This window comes from Elephas maximus, chromosome 6 (assembly GCF_024166365.1).
Source record: "Elephas maximus indicus isolate mEleMax1 chromosome 6, mEleMax1 primary haplotype, whole genome shotgun sequence".
Classification (NCBI taxonomy): domain Eukaryota; kingdom Metazoa; phylum Chordata; class Mammalia; order Proboscidea; family Elephantidae; genus Elephas; species Elephas maximus.
The window spans coordinates 97,861,907-97,881,357 of NC_064824.1; the positions used below are offsets into that span (position 1 = coordinate 97,861,907).

Here is a 19,451-nt window from a genome sequence, read left to right on the forward strand (position 1 = left end):
CTTCCCTTTTCTCCTCCTACTGACACACACACATCCACACACACTCTTTCAAGCAGCAATGACGAGCTCCATCTCTTTGAACAGCATGTGTACACAGTGTCTGACAGCCCCTTCATGTGTGGATCCTTGACCTCCTGATTGGAATCAAGGTCTCAGTCTGCTTTTACAGCACTTAAAAATTTAACTGTGCATTTACTATCTTGAAAAAAAAAAAAATAGAGCTTGAAAGAACTGAATCTCTAAGAGAGAAAGGAGAAAAGTAGAAAATGTGTGTGAATGCATGTATGGACACAACACACGCACACACACACTCACTCACTCATTCACTCACAGGTTCTGTAGTGGCAATTCTGAAAACACTAGAGTGAAGGGCTTCCAGTCTTTCTGAATCTGGAATTATACTCCAGCCTATTCAAAGAGGACACTCTCTTCCTTTCTCTTATAACAGTAAGTAAATGAGATCTAGCAAATGACCTTGAAGCTACGTGATTCTTTTGATTTTTAGCCAAAGAGGATATGTTCAAGCACTTTAGCAATCCTATTTAAAAAAAAAAAAAAAAAAAAAACTTGGTTGGTAACACAGAAAAAAAAAAAAAAACATTCTGAATCACACAATCATGTTTTATCCTATACAAGGGGGAATATTAGTAATATTGTAATTCAAATACCCAAGCCAGAATCTAAAGGGCTCTAAAAATTTTAGACTATGTTGAAAAGAAATGGATCTTAATTCAATTTTCAGTGCTCTTAATTTTTCCTGGGTAGTTCAACATCTAAGAAGCCCTGGTGACGCAATGGTTAAGAGCTCAGCTGCTAACCAAAAGGTAGGCAGTTCCAACCCACCAGCTGCTCAGTGGGAGAAAGATGTGGCAGTCTGCTTCCATAAAGATTTACAGCCTTGGAGACTTTTTGGAACAGTTCTACTATGTCCTATAGGGTTGCTATGAGTAAAAATTGATTTGTCAGCAATGGGTTTGGTTTTTGTTTGTTTGTTTTAGTTCAACATCTTGACTTTTGTTATAACTTGTATACCAAAAACCAAAACCAAACCCACTGCCATCAAGTCGATTCTGATTCATAGCGACCCTATATGATAACTTGTATATCTAGCATAAAATGCTCTCAGTCCTTTATAATCAGAAATGGGCATGGAAAGCTCGTTTCCTCAGCAGGTAACCTTGTAAACAAGCTTCCAAACACTCAACAGCCAATAAATATTACTTTGACACCTGGTCTCCCCAAAGAAAACCTACAAGTAGTCAAATAAATAAATGCATCCTTTATTTACCTACCCACCATAAATTGTCCTGTGACCCTCAGATGGGGGCAGTGAGCTGTCAGCAAGGCTATGCACACCAATAATAAAGCAGGATGGATGACGTTATAATAGTGCAAAACAGGGACTGGAAGGACCCTCAAACACCAAACTATTATGTTACAAAAATGTTCCCTAAAACCCCTCAGAGGCTACTAGCATTTATCTGAACTGAGGTGAGAACAACAGGATTTTTCCAACATTGACGTGCTTCCAAAAGCAGATAAAAAGCTGGGTGGTGTAAATAGTATGCTATTTATTACATAAGGAACTGTATTTTCAGGACCAAACACAATTTCTTATGTGTTACTACTAGAACTATCACTAATCAAAAAACTAAACCACACCCACTGCCATCTAGTCAATCCCGATTCATAGTGACCCTATAGGACAGCATAGAACTGACCCGTAGGGTTTCCAAGGCTGCAGTCTTTACAGAAGCAGACTGCCATCTCTTTCTCCTGCAGAGCAGCTGGTGAATTTGAACCACTGACCTTTTGGTGAGCAGCCCAGCTTTTTAACCACTGACCCACCAGGGCTCCAGGGCTATCACCACCAATTTTTATTAATATGTTCATATAGCTATTATTTATGAAGAGGCTACTTCATGCTAGTATTATCTTATTTAGTCCTCACAGCTACCCAGTGACCAATGTGCTGTTATTTCCAGTGTTCAAATGGGGAGATTGAGGCTTGGTGAAGTTAAATAATTTGCTCCAGCTCACACAGCTAGCAAGTGGAAGGCAAAGATTTGAACACAAGTCTGCCTGGCTGAACAACTTTGCTTCAACCACTGCTCTGGAATTGTCTCCAAATAAACACAAAATCAAAAGTCCAATTTCTGACCAAAGATTTACTGCTATCCCACACCTGTCATTCCAGTATGTTGATCAGTGGTTAAACTGTGAGGATTTAACCTAAAATGACAGCATTTAAATTTCCACTATCATATGAATAGAAATGACTTGCTGATTGAGTTTTTTAAACAGACATGCCTATCTGGAATAAACCATTTCAAAATATTTCTAAAGTTTCTGGGCTTCCCATGCATTTCTTGTGAAAACTACAAACTTCATATATACAGTCTAAGAAATTTATTTTTCATTTTAATACCCTCTTAGTTTTTAAGGAACCAATTTGGATCACATGATGGAAATAATAAGAATCTTACCTTTGTACAAAACCATACAAACTGTATCTAAAATTAGCATGAATTCCAAAGAACCAACACTTCATTTTGCAACTGAAAATAGGCTTTAAAAACAAAACGATCAGTTTACCTTTAATCTTCTTGTACTTCTTATACCATCTCCCAAACTCCTGGCACTTGGTTGCTGACACATTGGCATAATATGTGCTATTTACAATGGATGAAATCATACTCTGGAAAGAAAAATAAAACAGTTATTTTTCCATAATATGGGTATTCCTTTTTAGGGACCAGGACAAGTACGTTATAGCCCATACTAATCTCTTTTGTCTTCTAAACTTGAGACCCTCACTCTCCTGCAAATGAAACTGACTGTTTAACATCAAACATGATTACCTGTGTTTATATTTGTTGGATGCCAGTGCTTTCTCCAAAAAGCCAACCCTGGGGCAATGTCAGAGATGGGGATTGGGGAGCGGGAGGGTCATACAGATTAAATGCCAAGAGGAAGGAGAGCTGTGATTTAGGACCAGAGCAAAAGGTGAGATCAGATGCTCCAGCATCCATAATCCAAATAATGCCTTTCAGATGTTTTTGTTCGCTTCCAACGGCAACAGGCTTACCCAGCCAAGAATCTGAGAACATCCGTGCTACTCACTGCAGAACAACATTTAGGGAAATAAGTTAAATTAATATAATTTATAGAAACGTGTGATTAGCACTTGTGTGAAAATCCACCAAATGAAAAAAATTAACAGGGCTATTTTAGAGCAGAGCAAACTAAACATAACACTTGTACCATGTTTCAACCAAAAATGAACCAAAGCTCAAACTTTCTGAATGCTTAAATACACAATTCCTCCTGGCTCTTCATCTTCCTCTCTCTCCTCAGGTCACCCCTTAGCTGATTTGTTTGTAATCGGGGATAAACAGAAAGAGATGGGGAGTACAACCTGACTTACCACTGAAAATTTAAAATTAGAGTTGCACACCTTGAATTAAATTTCCTACAGAGATATGTTTGCAGTCAATATGACATGTTTGGGCCAACGTATGTGACAGATGTTAACTTGCACTTGAACTGTGATAGTACATGTATACATTTCACACATACATTTTATTTCTATAAATTCTGTCTAAAAACAAATGCACACAAACAACTCAAGAGGCCCAAATGACCTGTATTACGTTTTATATCTTGTCTTGAAATTTCACCTATCTTAAAAAAAAAAAGTTATCCCCAGACACAGTGTAGTTCAGAGAAATCTCAGAACTTGTAATGACATTTCTACAAAGAAGAGATTAAAAAAAAAAAAAAGGTAACAATAAATCAAGGCAATGGCAAGTTATTTACCAGGAGGTTCAAATGCCAGCAGACAGTACTTCATAGACTCCCATTGAAAACATTCCCCTCTGTGAGCCTATCAGCCTCTTTTTTTTAAAATCACTGTTCATTATTGCAGGCAGGGGGCAGAGAGGGAGTCCTAATTCAATTCACAGAAATTTCTTTGGCCCTTTCTACACAGCAGATGGTCATCCTCCCTCAGTTGTTGATCTCTAAATGACAATTTTGTTCTCTAAGGGAGGAAGAGAGTAAGGAAAACCCTTTGAATCTGAGGGACAGTATCACCTGAGTGTGTCACTGAATTTAACAAACCCTGCATGGTTTTTTTTTTTTTTTTTGCATGCTGTTTTAGAGCATCAACAGAACCCTAACTGCCCTGAGGCGGGGTTCTGCTTTGACCACCAAATAAGTCTGTCTCCTGGTTAGCTGGGCTAGCTCCCTACCTGCACTGAGCTTTTCCCTTTTCCTAGACTGTGAGACCCTTGAGGACAGTGACTATAGCTGCTTCATTTTTTTCTCCTTAGTGTCTAACACAGTTCTAATGTGGGATATCTGAGTCACTGCAATATAACAGATGAAAAGGGACAGAGATAACTTGAAAATGCTAAACTGAAATAGCATAATAATAAAATTTTGAACATGAAAGCAACCTAATAATAGAATGCACCAGCCATTCTGGTGTATGTGAATAACTGCAAATGTACTTGTCATCTCTCTGTTGTTTGCATGAATGTTATCCTCTGGGAAGGCATAGGATATATAACTATAGCAGGAGTTAGTGTTAAAGAGGTCTAGAAGATAGACTAAAATTGAAAGTGACTCAAGTGTAGCCTGGTGCTGTCCCTCAACTCCTCCTAGCCCAGAAGATGAGGCCACGAGTTCACATCACACTGGACCAAGACAATTTACATTTCCCTCTCTCTATCCTCTCTACCTTGTCCTTGCTTCAGGTGCACCTTCACTGACACTGCCAAGGCCAATGTCAATCAATCTATGTGACAAGCAAAAGAATATCTGGGCTTCTATGAGCTCCATCACCAGGTCCTGTACTACAGTCAGGTTCACATGACTTATTTAAAAAGGAGGAGTTGGCTACCCAGAGTCTCAATCGCATTTGTTCTCTTCCCCATCTTATTATAATAAGTTCCTATCTCTACTGATCATAGGGCAAGAAAAGAAACAGGTTTAAGCTATAAACTGAGAAAAGAAATTAGGTAGCAAATAAAGGCAATTTCCTAGAAATAAGAATCTTTAGACACCTGAAATGTTTATTGAGTTTGTGGCATCTTATTCATCTTTTAATTTTCTGCAAGGCTTTCTACTTAGTTCACACACAAAATACTTTTACCAATAAGAATTGCTATCAGAGAGCTTTAAAAACAGAAAAGGTACATCCTGAGTATACTTTATATAAAAAAAAAATAAATAAAAGGTCATGTTATATCTTATTATTCCAGTTTCAAAGTAACGTGAACATTCTGTAATCCTAAATTAGACTGCCATGTTCTCATAGCCTGAGTCTGACTCACTAGGTCTCACTAGAACACTCTGGACCCGTAATAAAAAGTCATCTTCATGTTAATGTCCTTTTTTTTTTTTTTTAATCAAAGCTTAATTAATTAGATGGAAAGTTGAAAGAAGCTAACACAGACCTAGTACATGCTGACTTTCGCCCTACAGGGAACAGCATCCTACAGAAATCCTGGGGTACAGAGAATCTCTATTTGCCATATTTAATTCTTCTTAAAGCCACGTTTTTTCATATTTTAACATCACTGAAATCAGGAGACACCTTACAATCAATAGCATCTGAAACCTGATGATACATTTGTTGCAAAATGGAATAAGTAATGATTTAAACTCCTCCTGCCTACCACTCTGCCAAAAAAGATCTAATTTCATTTCCTGCTTTTAAAAATATATATATTCTTTTTCATTTTGTGTTGTTCTTTTATGTTTTACAGTCATAGAATAACCAACAACTGGACTTTTACAATCTTTTTGATAAACGAATGAGATCTGAGCTGACTTTTTCAATCCATAAGGCAACCAACTCTTGTGTATCCACACTAACATAAAGCAATACTGATACAAATAACCCAGAAGATATATTATTTTTAACACTTAAAAAAAGGAATTATGTTTTACTGAGGCTAATATTAAAATGACTTTGCATTTACCAAGCACACAACACTATGCATGGTGGTGGGGTTGTAAGAAAAAAGGGAGGGGGCACACATATAATAAGCAACCACGCAACCCCCCCTTAAGGTACTTAGACACAATCACAAATACCACCCAGGCAGATAAAGCTGTTTTATGAATAATGCTATCTATTAAGGTAAGTAAGAATGTTTAACATGTCTCCCCAACTATAGAAACTCTTGGAAATTTTTAAACTTGTTTTTCATTAATTATGAAATTGTAAATACGAAGATTTTTGCATGGGGGGAAAATAAAATCAACAATTTCTTATTTGCAGTTAATCTGGCCACAACAGAATTTGCCACCTATATTTGAAAGTTATTTTTGAAAAGGCAATTTAAAGTCAATAGGAAAGAGCAAAACGATCAACACAAGACAAAACAATTTGTACAATATACTCGGGAAGATACGGGCCTGAGCATTCCCCGCCCAAGGAAAAAAAAAGATAAAATAATTAGATATCCTTCAGCACATTCCCTTTGGCTTAGTGGGATTTGTATGTTTGAACAGCAACCTTATACTAAGAGTAGCTAAGCTGCAGGTACATAACACACTCACGCTATAAAAACTGCACATTTTCAAACCAAGGTGAATGATTACATGTCCTGCCAGTGGCAGGAAAATCCCCGGTCTGAGCGGCCATCAGAGTTGGGGGAGAAGCTGACATCTCCTGGCACCCTTTCCACATTCGCGTGGGGAAGAAAGCATGATGCAGTCAATGAGCAACTTGTACCTTCTCTGCTCATTTCTCAGTCTTTTCATTTTGCTTTGTGATATGTATGCGTGGGGTCGCCATGAGTCAGAATTGACTAGATGACAATGAGTTTTATTTATTTATTTTGTAGTACGCTGTTCTAAGTAACATATTAAAGATGAGGAAATTATAATACTACTTCAGTTAAGTGCTGCAAAGGGAAAAAACTGATCTGGAGAAATTACTTTGTCATGAAAAATTCATTTAATGTCATTTGACAGCCTTCTACTATCCCTATCCATCCTCATTTCTGAGCTGCAATGTCAGAATTAGAAACTTTGACTATTCTAATTGAAAGGAAAACTTCTGGGCTTTAGAGTATGAAGTACATCTGAGAGTCCTTCCCGTAAGTGGCTGATGAATGACTCGCTTGTCTAAGCCTCAGCACCCCCATCTGTAAAGCTGGGATATCAATGCTGGCCTCAGAGGACGGAGAGGATTCAGTGAGGTGACTTGCATAAATGGCCTGAAACAAAATGTGAAGTCAACCAGTGTCAGTTCCCTCTCAGCCAGGCAATCATGTCATATATCATCACCACTTGGTAGGTATTACCTTCTAGCTGTCATGTGTAAACCTCTTTCAACATGAGCTCATAAGGCTGAGTTCCAAACTAAAACAACCTTGCACAAAAATAACCAAAATGGACAGTTAGCAATTGTTGAACATGTCACTGTATGTATGTCCACTACATACATGAAGTTAAGATTAAATGAAGGGGACAGTTGACAAGTGGTTACCATGAGACTTGTCCACATAGTTGATCAGACACTTGTCAGTGGATGAACACACAATCAATTTGCTTTTTCTACTGACCCAACTGGCTGCTTGATTTCACACCCAATTATTTTGGCACGTTATACATAGGCCTGATCACCAAATGGGCAAGGCTTGCTTAGGATGACAGAAATAGTTATCTCACGGTCAATTTCTAAAGGCAGACTATATCAAAGTTGTATCACTATCATACAGTAAATCTAGTAACATCTTTGCAGTTCAATAACTTTAATCAATCATTGTATTCCTCGAATTTTTAGCAATAAAACTTCAACTATAGCCATGGGGTAAAGCTGCTTTAAAAACATTTTAAAATCATGCCCAGGGTCACAGAGACCATGAGTATGGGGCAGGGGCACACTGGGAGCTACAGGGATTTGCAAATTGTATCTTCATTGCAATTTTCATTTAACAAAATTGTCTCTTTAATCATCCCATTTGATCCTCATGACAGCCTAAAATAGAGATAAGGAAGGCACTGTTAGCTCTATTTATTTTAATGGATCAAAACACAGAGGACTGGGCGGGGGCGGGTCGCATAACTGTCAGCCAAAAATAAAACTTGGATCTCTTAACTCTTCCTCCAGTAAGAATAAATAAGCCACAGAAAGACACATATCCATAATGTTTTCATATTGGAGCAGTTAGAGAAGACCATTTAATAATGGTGAGCTGTACCAAAGGTATAGAAAATTAGGATGCTTGGGGTAGTCCATGTGGCCAAAGGAAGAAGCTGTAAGTGGTGACTGGGGGGTGGGGGGCAGTAAAAGGAGGAGGCTGTCAGTTAGCATGTAAACATGTTTTTAAAACGTGAAGTCAAAAATAAGGACACAGACACACAAACACAACCTATACTTTTCAAGCATCTGGCCAAACGGAGAATAGCTAAAACATTGCTTCCCTCACTTTAAATACATGTGCCTCAGGCTACAATTGTTGCCCATTTATGGACCTCTCTCTACTCTTTCCTTTTGCCCTCAAGGCTGCTCTTTTGAACTGTAGACCACCGGATGGTCAAGAAAAAAATGTACTATCCACGAATCACTCCTCAAATTACCAAACTTCAGTGAAGAAATGTCTAATATGGTTTGGCTTGGGTTAATAAGAAAGAATTATTTCAGAAACAGACACCTTTTACACATGAACCAAGTCTATTTTTGAAAAGCCAATAATCTACCTTCCTCCTTTAAGGTAAGGAGTACTTATTGGATATCTCACTTTTTCCTGGATTGAAACCTTAGCCGTCTCTCTTCATCACTGTATTCCCAGCCGTTGCAAAGTTCCTGACTCTTAAATGGGACTCCCGTAACGTGGGTAGAATGTGTGGTTGCATTACTGTTTCATCTTGCTTTTAAAATAAAAATACATTCTTTTTCACATTAGATTGGCTGAACTCCAAAAAATGTTCTATGTACCAGTTCTCAGGCAACTATGTAAATAGGTGAATCTTTTTCCACATTGAAATACAACATAGCTATGCAAATTAAGTGAATAATATGGAATGTTCAAGGACGATAAAAAAAAAAATCCAAACCCAGTGCCATCGAGTCAATTCTGACTCGTAGTGACCCTATACGACAGAGTAGAACCACCCCATAGGGTTTCCAAGGAGCCCCTGGTGGATTCAAACTGCCGACCTTTTGGTTTGCATCTGTAGCTCTTAACCACTGTGCCACCAGGGTTAAGGATGATGGGTAATAGGAAAAAGTAAGGGTAATAGCTGCAGGATTAACCTCAGGGCCCACATTACATGTTCTTACTGGCCAAGAAGGGCTGCCCCAGTAATGTTTTTCATAAGCAGACAGTAATGCCAGATGCTTAAATCAGATCTCCCCAAAATCCTAAACAGGAGTGGGTCCCTATATGACTGAAAATGTATTGGGTATCAACCATCAAATTACTGTGTTTGCTGTATCTAGTTCGAAAACATTTTGGACCTGCCCAGAACACTGTAATGGTGTTATGGATTGAATTGTATCCCCCAAAATATGTGTTGTAAATTCTAACCCCCATACTTGTGGCTGTAATCCCATCTGGGAATAGAGTTTTCTGTATTATGTTAATGAGGCCATATCAGTGTAGGGTGTGTCTTAAACCAATCACCTTCAAGATATAAAAGAAGCAGATTAGGCACAGAGAAGCAAGCAGAAGTGGGGGAAGATAAATGCCAGGCCACGTGAAGATCACCAAGGAACCCAGGAACAGAAGCTGAAAAAAGACAAGCACCTTCCCTCAGAGTGGACAGGGAGAGAGAGCCTTCCCCTAGAGCTGGTGCCCTGAATTCAGACTTCTGGCTTCCTACACTGTGCACTACATAACTAAGACAAATAGTTATAATACTTTAAATTTTACAGTACTTTCTAAAACATTTTCGTATTCATTAAACACATTAGAGCAGTGGCTCTTGACCAGGGTGATTTTACCCAACTTATAGAAGACTTGGTAATGTCTGGAGACATTTTTGGTTGTCACAACTAGTGAGCAGAGGCCAGAAATACTATTAGACATCCTCCAATGTATAGGACAGCCATCCACGACACAGACTTAGGTGGCTCCAAATGTCAACAGGACTGAGGTTGAGAAACCCTGCAGTAGAGCAACAACCGCATGCAAGATTCACATCGTGCTGAATGCTGAGGATACAAAGATAAACAGGAGATAGCCTCTGATATTGCGGACAGTCTGTCTAGTGATGGGAATTGGCAGGTGAACGACGACAACAGGCTGTGATAAGTGCTGTGACAGGGTGTATGCAAAGTGCTCCCTGAGAGAGAAGAAGCAACTACTTCAACCATAAGGTCAGAGCACTTCAGCAGTGATGGCTTTCCAGCTGGAAACTGAAGGATGATTTTCATCAAGTAGAAGAGAACAGTACATTCAAGCCAGAAGAAATCATATACAGAAAAGCCAGCAAGGGTCAACCTGAAGGACTCCAGTGTTGCCGGCACTGTGTGCGTGGTTACCAAGGCCAGAGATTCACACGTGGCATCTCCCTGGAGCGCCACTTTCACAGGGAGGAAAGGAGACTAAAAAAATTAACAGGTAAAGTGATTTTTTTTACTACATTTTTAAGATCATTAAAAAGAAAAGTATATAAAAGATCATTAAAAAGAAAAGTATATAGGGTAGAATATAAACTTTGCATGCATTTTTAAGAAAGTTGCTTTGTTAGACTCATAATATTAAGGGTCCTAGTGGGGTCTCTCCAGCCCTAAGGGATATTTTAGTAGAGAAGTCTGAGCAATGATGAATGTTCGAGAATAAATTAATTTGGAGAGTCTGCAGCACAGAATGGGTGCAGGCAGAGGGAGGAAGGTGATGTGATGGGAAAGAAGACTGAAGGGCATCAACTTGGTGGTGCTCATAGGCCATGCCATGGAGTTTTCACTTGCTATAGCAGTTATAGCAGTTGGAGAAGCCCTGGTGGCATAGTGGTTAAGTGCTACAGCTGCTAACCAAAGGGTCAGCAGTTCAAATCTGCCAGGTACTCCTTGGGAACTCTATGGGGCACTTCTACTCTGTCCTATAGGGGTCACTATGAGTCAGATTCGACCCGATGGCAACAGGTTTAGCTTGGTTTTTGTATAGCAGTAGGGGCAGGGTGTGGGAGTCACAGGAGAGTTACAGATGAGGAAATGGCATAACATTTGTGTTGGAGATAAGATGGCAGAAGAAAAGTTGTGAGGCAGGAAGATTTGAAATATTCAGAATGAGAAGAGATGAAGGCCAAAATGAGGTGGTGGCACAAGAGAGAAAGACTCTAGATACAGGGGCAGTGGAATCCACGGGATCAAACAAGAGATTGAAGGACAAGGGCCTTTTTAATTTAGGCAGCTGGGTGCGCAGGTAATGACAACAGAAAATAGGGGAGAAAGAGAGTTTTTTTTATGGTTCGGTAAAGATGATCTCATTTGAACCTCAGAACACTTTCAAATTATGTGAAAGATGCATTTACAATCATGTCCAGTTTACAGGTGAGTTTAACAAGGCTCTGAGAAGTGAACAGACCTACACAGGATCACACGCTCAGTATAAAAGAACTGAAATTAGAATTCAGGGCTCTCAGATCCTGGTTTGGGTTCTTTCAACACGTGCTGCCTCTGGATTCACATCTATAGTTACAACCAAATATGATAATCATGATACATCAGTTTGAAAGACTGGAATAAAATCTAAATTTGTCATATTAAGTTAGGAGCTTGTCCATATCCAGGCAAAGCCCATTTTGACTTTCATGTGATTCCAAGGGACGATTAATAGTGCCCAATTGCGAAAGTTAGGACAAATGATTGAAAGTTTGCTCCTCACTTGTTCTTTACCAGTCCCTGTTTGTTATCAGGATAATCAAAATATTTATTTTTATAACTTAATAAGCATTTGCATTAGAATAAATCAAAATTCTAGCAGCAACGCTTTAGCACCTACACAGTACCTACAGGTGGGTATTAAGGTGTCTTGTGTGAAAGCCCAAAGCACAAGACCAGGCATATAACTGATGTTCAAGAAATATAAATGTCCTTTTCCATCTAGCATCCTACTACCCACATGCATGCCTTCTTGATTTTTTTGGAGACAAAAATATTGATAGCATGCTTTGTCTCAGAGGACCCAAATTTCAAAATACTTTCTAAGACACACAAAAAAACTACTGAGTTCACACTGACAGTATCATGTCTCCATAATAAGAGCTGCTACTGTTTATGGAGCATTATTGCAAGCCAAGCACTGGGCCAAGCATTTTATGTATATTATGTCATTTAATCTTCATTATAAGACTTAGTGGGAGTCCTTAGGTGGTGCAAATGGTTAACACGCTTGGCTGCTAACCCAAAGGTTGGCAGTTTGAGTCCATCCACAGATGTCTTGAAGAAAGGCCTGGTGATCTACTTCCAAAAAAAATCACTCATTGAAAACCTGCTCTGACGCACATGGGGTTGCCGGCAATCAGAATTAACTCAATGCAAACTGGTATATGACTTATAACTATTACTCTCCTGGTTATACCTATAGAGAAACAGGCTCATAAAGGTGAGGTTACAGAGGCTTGTAAGCCAGGACATGAATCTAGGTCTATCTGACTCTAGAATACATGCTCTAAACCACTAGACTTCCTGCTTCCCCAGAGGCTACACTACTCTGGACCACAGCTGATGGCACCTCAAGTTTCTAAGGTTCTCATCATTCTCCTTTGAACTTGACAGGCACGTAATTAGCCCCCAGTCCTAAATCAAGTGTAGCAACTCACACCAGCTAATGGATTTCCACTCATAGCTTCAGATAATGTCAAACTGAGTTCATTTTCATAGCAGTCCCAAGCTATCACAGGTGAAATATTAGAAAAGTGGGGTCCTAGCTCATGGACACAAATGGACAAAGGCAGCCCTTCCTGCACCATTCCTTTGACTGGTTCAATCCCTTATTTCTGTGGCTTCTTTTAGTTTATAATCAGCTCACTAAAAATGGAGCGTCACTTTTTATCCTGGTGCATTTTCATGTGAGGGATTAGCTACAAAATTTCTACAGATGTATATGATGCAAAGATTATCTCCCTCCACTAGGCAGAGAAAAGGCTCAGTGAGACACGTAAAGATGGGCTTAGCACAGCTGACCTGTTCCACTGACCAAGTAATGCAATGATTTGGAGGATGGGCATTGGAATGGGAGGTCTGGATTGGGGTCTCCACCTTCAACTTAACCAGCTGAATAACCTTAGGTAGGTAATTCTAGTGCTTCTCTGAGCCTCAATTTCTTGATCTAAAACACTGATACCTACCTCCTATGACAGATGTGAGAAGTTAATGACGAGTATGCAAAATGTTTTAATATACTCCCAATACATCAAAGCTCTCAGTAATTGACATCTACTCTATAACCTAGAGCACCACCATCTCCATGTTTTTTCCTCCTGAAATGTAGTGTGACCTCTAAAAATGAAAGAGAAAGAAGACAACTGTCTACGCAGGACTCCCCCTCCTGTTCGACAGTCCACCAGAGGCTTTCTGTGTTTCTTAGGACCACCCCTGGAGATACCGACCTGGGAGAGAGGGCATTCTTTGGCTAATGTGCTCTGGTTCATCTCTTTAAGCAGTTCCTTTAAGGCATTGCGGACTGTGGCGTGGTTCCACTGCTCTGCAGGCAAGTCTTCTAACTTCGAACAACTAGAAAACAAAACAAGAATGAACAGCATGCAAACCTTGGAAAAGGTCCTCAACTGCAGCAGATACAAGTGCAGCATTCACTCCTGGCCTGTGCAGCATTAGGAGACCTGATGAAGAATGAGATTTAAGGTGGGGCCCTCAATGAGTAAGTGGAACAAATCTGCTTCTCCAGGACTTTGACGGAGCCCAAATATGGTCTCTTCAAGTTAGTTATCAAGCTAGCCTCAAAAAAATAGTCACTTTGGATATGAAGATATGCTATTTAAAAAAATATACAATTTTTTTTTCTAATCTGCTTACAGAAATGGGATGGCAGTGTGACTCTAAATGTTCACAGTACAAATTTAACTCTGACACTCAGAAGTTTCACTGTAAATATTACATCGAATTTTGAAGTTTGAAGGCCTACACCTTATCTACAAAGAAAAATTCATGGCTGTGACTTTCCTATCCAAAAAGTAAGTTTTAAGGTAAGAGAGTAAAACATTCCTACACGAGGATGGGGATGCTGGGTCTCTATGAATATACAAAGCCCCCATATGGGGAAAATTCAAAACCCCTATGCCAAAGGGGAGCCCTGGTGATGCAGTAGTTAAGAGCTTGGCTGCTAACCAAAAGGTCAACAGTTTGAATCCAGCAGGTGCTCCTTGGAAACCCTATGGGGCAGTTCTACGCTGTCCATAGGGTTGCTATGAGTCAGAATTGACTCAGTGGCAATGAGTTTGGTTGGTTTTGGTATACCAAAGGACAGCATTCCTTAAGTCTTCACCATAAAAGACTCTGCAGAGAACTTATAGATTCTTTAGAGGCATAACTTGTTCTAGATGCCATATCTGAAAATGGAAACCACTCACAGGACCTCTGCAGGCCATGGAGTGTGTTTCTTTGAGGTGGTCTCCAGAAAGGAACGGACGAGATCTCCAGTGCCAGCACGTTCTTGGTAAGTCTGTTACGAGAGCAAAACTCACCCCTCACAACTCAAACTTGAAAGCAACAGAGGTGTTTATTCTTCAAATACTATATGCTAAGTATTTAACCAGACCTTTTTTACCCATTAAATCAGAGGCTGTGGAAAGATCCCCTTTAAGGGCTTCAGATTTTTAATGATTTATCAAGCTTCCCTTGGGTTACCACTTCACTGCTTCTGAAAACAAAACATAAAACAGTTGGAATGTGGACTATAAAGATGCCTGAAGAAGTGGCCCGCCTTCCCTTCTCCCTCCTTCTCCTTCTCTTTTTTATGTTTCATCCGAAGCCTAGAAATTAATGAAGACAGGATGAGCTGATTTCTGCAGTGAATCTATGACTGACGGAGCAGCTCCGAGAGTAAGGAAGGGCAGATATTCAGAGACACCCACCTTTGCAACTGGATTTTCAACGTCACAACATGATAGACATCTTGTAGCATGTCAGCCACGGTCGCGTCGGGTGCATCTGTCACGTAACTGAGGGGGAGAGGGTTCCACCTCCCCAGCTTGATTATTCCTGTACGGGGAAGAAAAACATCATAAACACATTATCTGCTATTTATTAAACCTCCCCATTGTTTGTTCAATGTTAAAAAGGTCATTCAACAGTCAACATTCAAGGCTCACTCAGTGATACTTTACAACCCAGTGCAATAAGCGATTTCTTTCTCGCTGAGAATTTAGTTAGTTAGCTATACAGGAAAAGGTCGGAATAAAAAGATGAGGCTTACTCACAGACAATCAATTCTTCTATGTTTTCCTGTTTCTTAAATTACTTAGAAAACCATACGGATACTTGCTTCCCCCAAAGTCTTATTTCACGTTCTAACTTAAGACTGATGCTAAATATACTGGACTGCTGATTTCATAGATGCACCAAAAAAGAAGCCTTAAGTAAATACAAGATTCAGTTTTGAATTGTACAAGAAAATTCTTGTGTGTGGGCTCAGCACACAGCTACATCCTGACTGTGGTGTGATTCCCAGTGTGAATAGCATTTGGGGCTGATGAGACAATTAGAGTTCACTTCCAGATCCGTGTTTCATCAGACAGAGAGTTTGCTTTCGTAGGCCAAATGCAACAGCACAATGATTGACCGCAGATCAGAAATAGCAGAGATGCCTTTGACTTCCCTTTTTTTTTTTAATCCTCAGCTCTTTTTAGAGTGACAATAGTACCCTTTCTCTGTGTTTCCTGCTGCATGTGGCAAACACACATGACAACAAAGGGAGAAAAAAAAATCCTGGTCAAACTTAGACTATATAGAGCAGCGACGTTAGAAATACCCTTCATGGGACAGCCTCAGCAACATGTGGTGAAATGTTAACGTCTTAACAAGATGGGCCCATCATGTTCGGTGTGTGGGGCACACATAACACTGATGAAGAAAAATGAAGAGAAATCCCCTATCACAGCCACACAGAGTCACAAAAACTTTCTTTGTATGCCATGAAAAATTCAGTGTTCCCCAGGATGTCAGAAATTGCCACACATAAAAAACATTTATATTTTAGTGATAGAAAAGAAAAGAGAATTTTTATTTTGGACAATACAGGTGAGTCTAACTACATTCTTTTTAAAAAACAATTATGTTTCATCCTCAGAGAGTAAGAGCACCTGTATACCCAGTGACCTTGTAAAAGCTTCACAGTATAATGTTTTGGAGGTATGGGGCAACCTTTCAATAATAGGAAATGAACTTTCTGGTCAGGGCACGTCCTGTCCAAGATGAAATAAATGAATGCACAATGCTTGACATAATGCTTGAAAACAGGGAATAAACAGAACAAAAATATTAAAATGATGCACTGTTTCAGTATTAAGATTTAACAATCTGGTGCTGAATATGCTGCAGTATAAATAGTGCCTGGACTCAGATCCAATAAAGTAACACAGCATTCATTCATAGTACCGTATGTCTCCAGTTCTGGCTCCTTAAGTCATATTTCACTTGCCAAGAAAAGCTGTTTTCTTGTGGGGATAGTTTTGTTAACATTCTTTCTCATGACAATGAAAAGTGCACAGCAAGTAGCGGGTAGTAGTTGTGAAGTGAACATCCAGGGCCCACTGGGCAGCCACCCCCGAGAACCTCGGTCTGCTTGCCTTGCCTACTTCACTCCTCTAGTCATTTGAAAATACAAAAAAAAAAAAGATACCAGGAAACATGTTTAACATGTTTCCAGTTTTTTAAATCACTCACAATTTTAAATTTCTTTCAAAAGTCCTTACTACGATAGCCCATGAGATGGATATAAAGTGAACAGATTCTAAAGAGCCCCATAGCTCTAAAGCATTATACTGTGAAGCTTTTACAAGTTCACTTGGGTATACAGGTGTTCTTATTCTTTGATTCAATGATTCCTACAATAAGAAAGTAGAGGAGCGGGGAATGAAGTCAGCAATCATGCACTATGAAAGGATAAGCAGCAGCAGATTCTGTGGGTTATTTTGGTAGCTAAGAATATTCTATCTATGAAAAATGAACCATGCCAATTTCAATGCACAGCTTTCTGGGAGATTCATCCATGTTGTTGTGCGTGTCAGTAGTCCAGTCCTTTTCATTACTGAGTACTGTTCCATGGCGAGAACATAGCACAGTGAAGCCAGGCACAACAGACTATACTTGTAGGATTTCCTTCATAAGAAATGTAAGAACAGGTAAAACTAATGTATGATATGATAGAAGGCAGGAAGTGGTTACCTCAGGGCAGAAGGAAGAACTGACTGGAAAAGGGACAGAAAGGAAATTTCTTGTTCTGGCTGGTGGGCACATGAGTATAATAACCGTCAAAATTCACCAAACCAAACACTTAACATGCGTATGTTTTATTGTATGTAAATTATACCTCAATTAAAAAAAAAAAGAAAAAGCCAAAAAAGGGGAGATGGAATTATCTCTACAGGAACTGACAGACAAATCACTCTGCTAGAAATAGTAATTTCCATTTAGGTAGATTCTTCAGGAGCAGGAAGGAGACTTATTTGGGCTAGAATTAGACACACACAGGTGTTTCCACAACACTTAATACCTCCACAGAGAGCAGCTGCTACAGATTGGTTGCTACATCTTGGAAGAGAGCTGTTGACGCGTGTTATTTTCTCAGGCAATGGGAGGTGGTGCGTTCTTTTTCTCTTTCACACCATATTGACTAACCTGTGCAATTGCTAGAAGCCATGTTCTTTGCTCAACTATCTATGAGAGTCTACAGACGCAAGATCTACTAGGAGAGCTATCTCCAGGAGGCTGCTCTCCTCCAGCTGGGCAGGAGCTTGGAGTAACTCACGTAAATATGTCTTTCCTCCGAACAGGGTCTTTGTCTAGTCTGCATATATTAACCCTCTCTGGAAGTATGTTCCTTAGATACAGTCCTCCTTCCTTGGTACACACACAATACACAAAAATTACTTGAGCTAGTAAGGAACCGAACCGAACCCACTGCCGTTGAGTCAACTCCAACTCATAGCAACCCTGTAAGACAGAGTAGAACTGCCCCATAGAGTTTCCAAAGAGCGCCTGATGGATTTGAACTGCCGACCTTTTGGTTAGCAGCCATAGCTCTTAACCACTAGTTCGCCAGGGTTTCCATTCGAGCTAGTAGTCATGTGTTAATTGAAGACATAATTGCCACAACAATGAACTTAAAAATACCAATGATCATGAAGGAGGCACAGGACTATGCAAGGTTTAGTTCTGTTACACACAAAGTTGCCATAACCCAGAGCTGACTGCACAGCAACTCACAGCAGTCATTTATGAATTACATAACTCAGCAAGTTACTGAATTTCTCCATACCTCAATCCTCCCATCTGCCAAGTGGAACAATACAAAGTGTCAAGTGCACAGGAATACTGTGCAGATTAAATGTTAAGGCCTTACAGAGTACAGAGCCTGGCTATAATTTGCCCTCAATAATTGTTTACTATCATTATTTCAAATGTGTCAAATCTATTCTTGAGATGGTCTCTATGAGATATACTCAAGGTCATATTTTGGATCTCGTGGACTTGCTCTGATTTTCTTCAGTTTCAGCTTGAACTTGCATATGAGCAACTGATGGTCTGTTCCACCGTCGGCCCCTGGCCTTGTTCTGACTGATGATATTGAGCTTTTCCATCGTCTCTTTCCACAGGTGTAGTCAATTTGATTTGGGTGTGTTCTATCTGGCGAGGTCCATATGTATAGTTGCCGTTTATGTTGGTGAAAGAAGGTATTTGCAATAAAGAAGTCGTTGATCTTGCAAAATTCTATCATTCGATCTCCAGCATTGTTTCTATCACCAAGGCCATATTTTCCAACTACTGGTCCTTCTTCTTTGTTTCCAACTTACGCATTCCAATCGCCAGTGATTATCAATGCATCTTGATTGCATGTTCTATCAATTTCTGACTGCAGCAGCTGATAAAAATCTTCTATTTCTTCATCTTTGGCTCTAGTGGTTGGTGCGCAAATTTTAATAATAGTCGTATTAACTGCTCTTCCTTGTAGGCCTATGGATATTATCCTATCGCTGACAGTGTTGTACTTCAGGATAGATCTTGAAACCTTCTTTTTGACGACTGCAACACCATTCCTCTACGAGTTGTCATTCCCAGCATAGTAGACTGTATGATTGTCCGATTCAAAATGGCCAATACCAGTCCATTTCAGCTCACTAATACCTAGGATATCTATGTTTATGCGTTCCATTTCATTTTTGACGATTTCCAATTTTCCTAGATTCATACTTTGTATGTTCCACGTTCTGATTATTAATGGATGTTTGCAGCTGTTTCTTCTCAT

General features: G+C 39.6%; 1 protein-coding gene across 2 annotated transcripts in view; it reads right to left on the reverse strand.

Moving 5' to 3' along the window:
- The window catches only part of SATB2 (SATB homeobox 2), a 199,190-nt gene that overhangs the window by 95,730 nt on the left and 84,009 nt on the right, over nucleotides 1–19,451 (reverse strand). For both annotated transcript variants that reach the window (XM_049887752.1, XM_049887751.1), the window contains 3 exons: nucleotides 15,061–15,187; nucleotides 13,579–13,702; nucleotides 2,596–2,698 (listed from right to left, as the gene is read on the reverse strand). In XM_049887752.1, coding sequence (XP_049743709.1) covers nucleotides 2,596–2,698; nucleotides 13,579–13,702; nucleotides 15,061–15,187 — 354 coding nt within the window. The remainder of the gene's footprint in view (nucleotides 1–2,595; nucleotides 2,699–13,578; nucleotides 13,703–15,060; nucleotides 15,188–19,451) is intronic.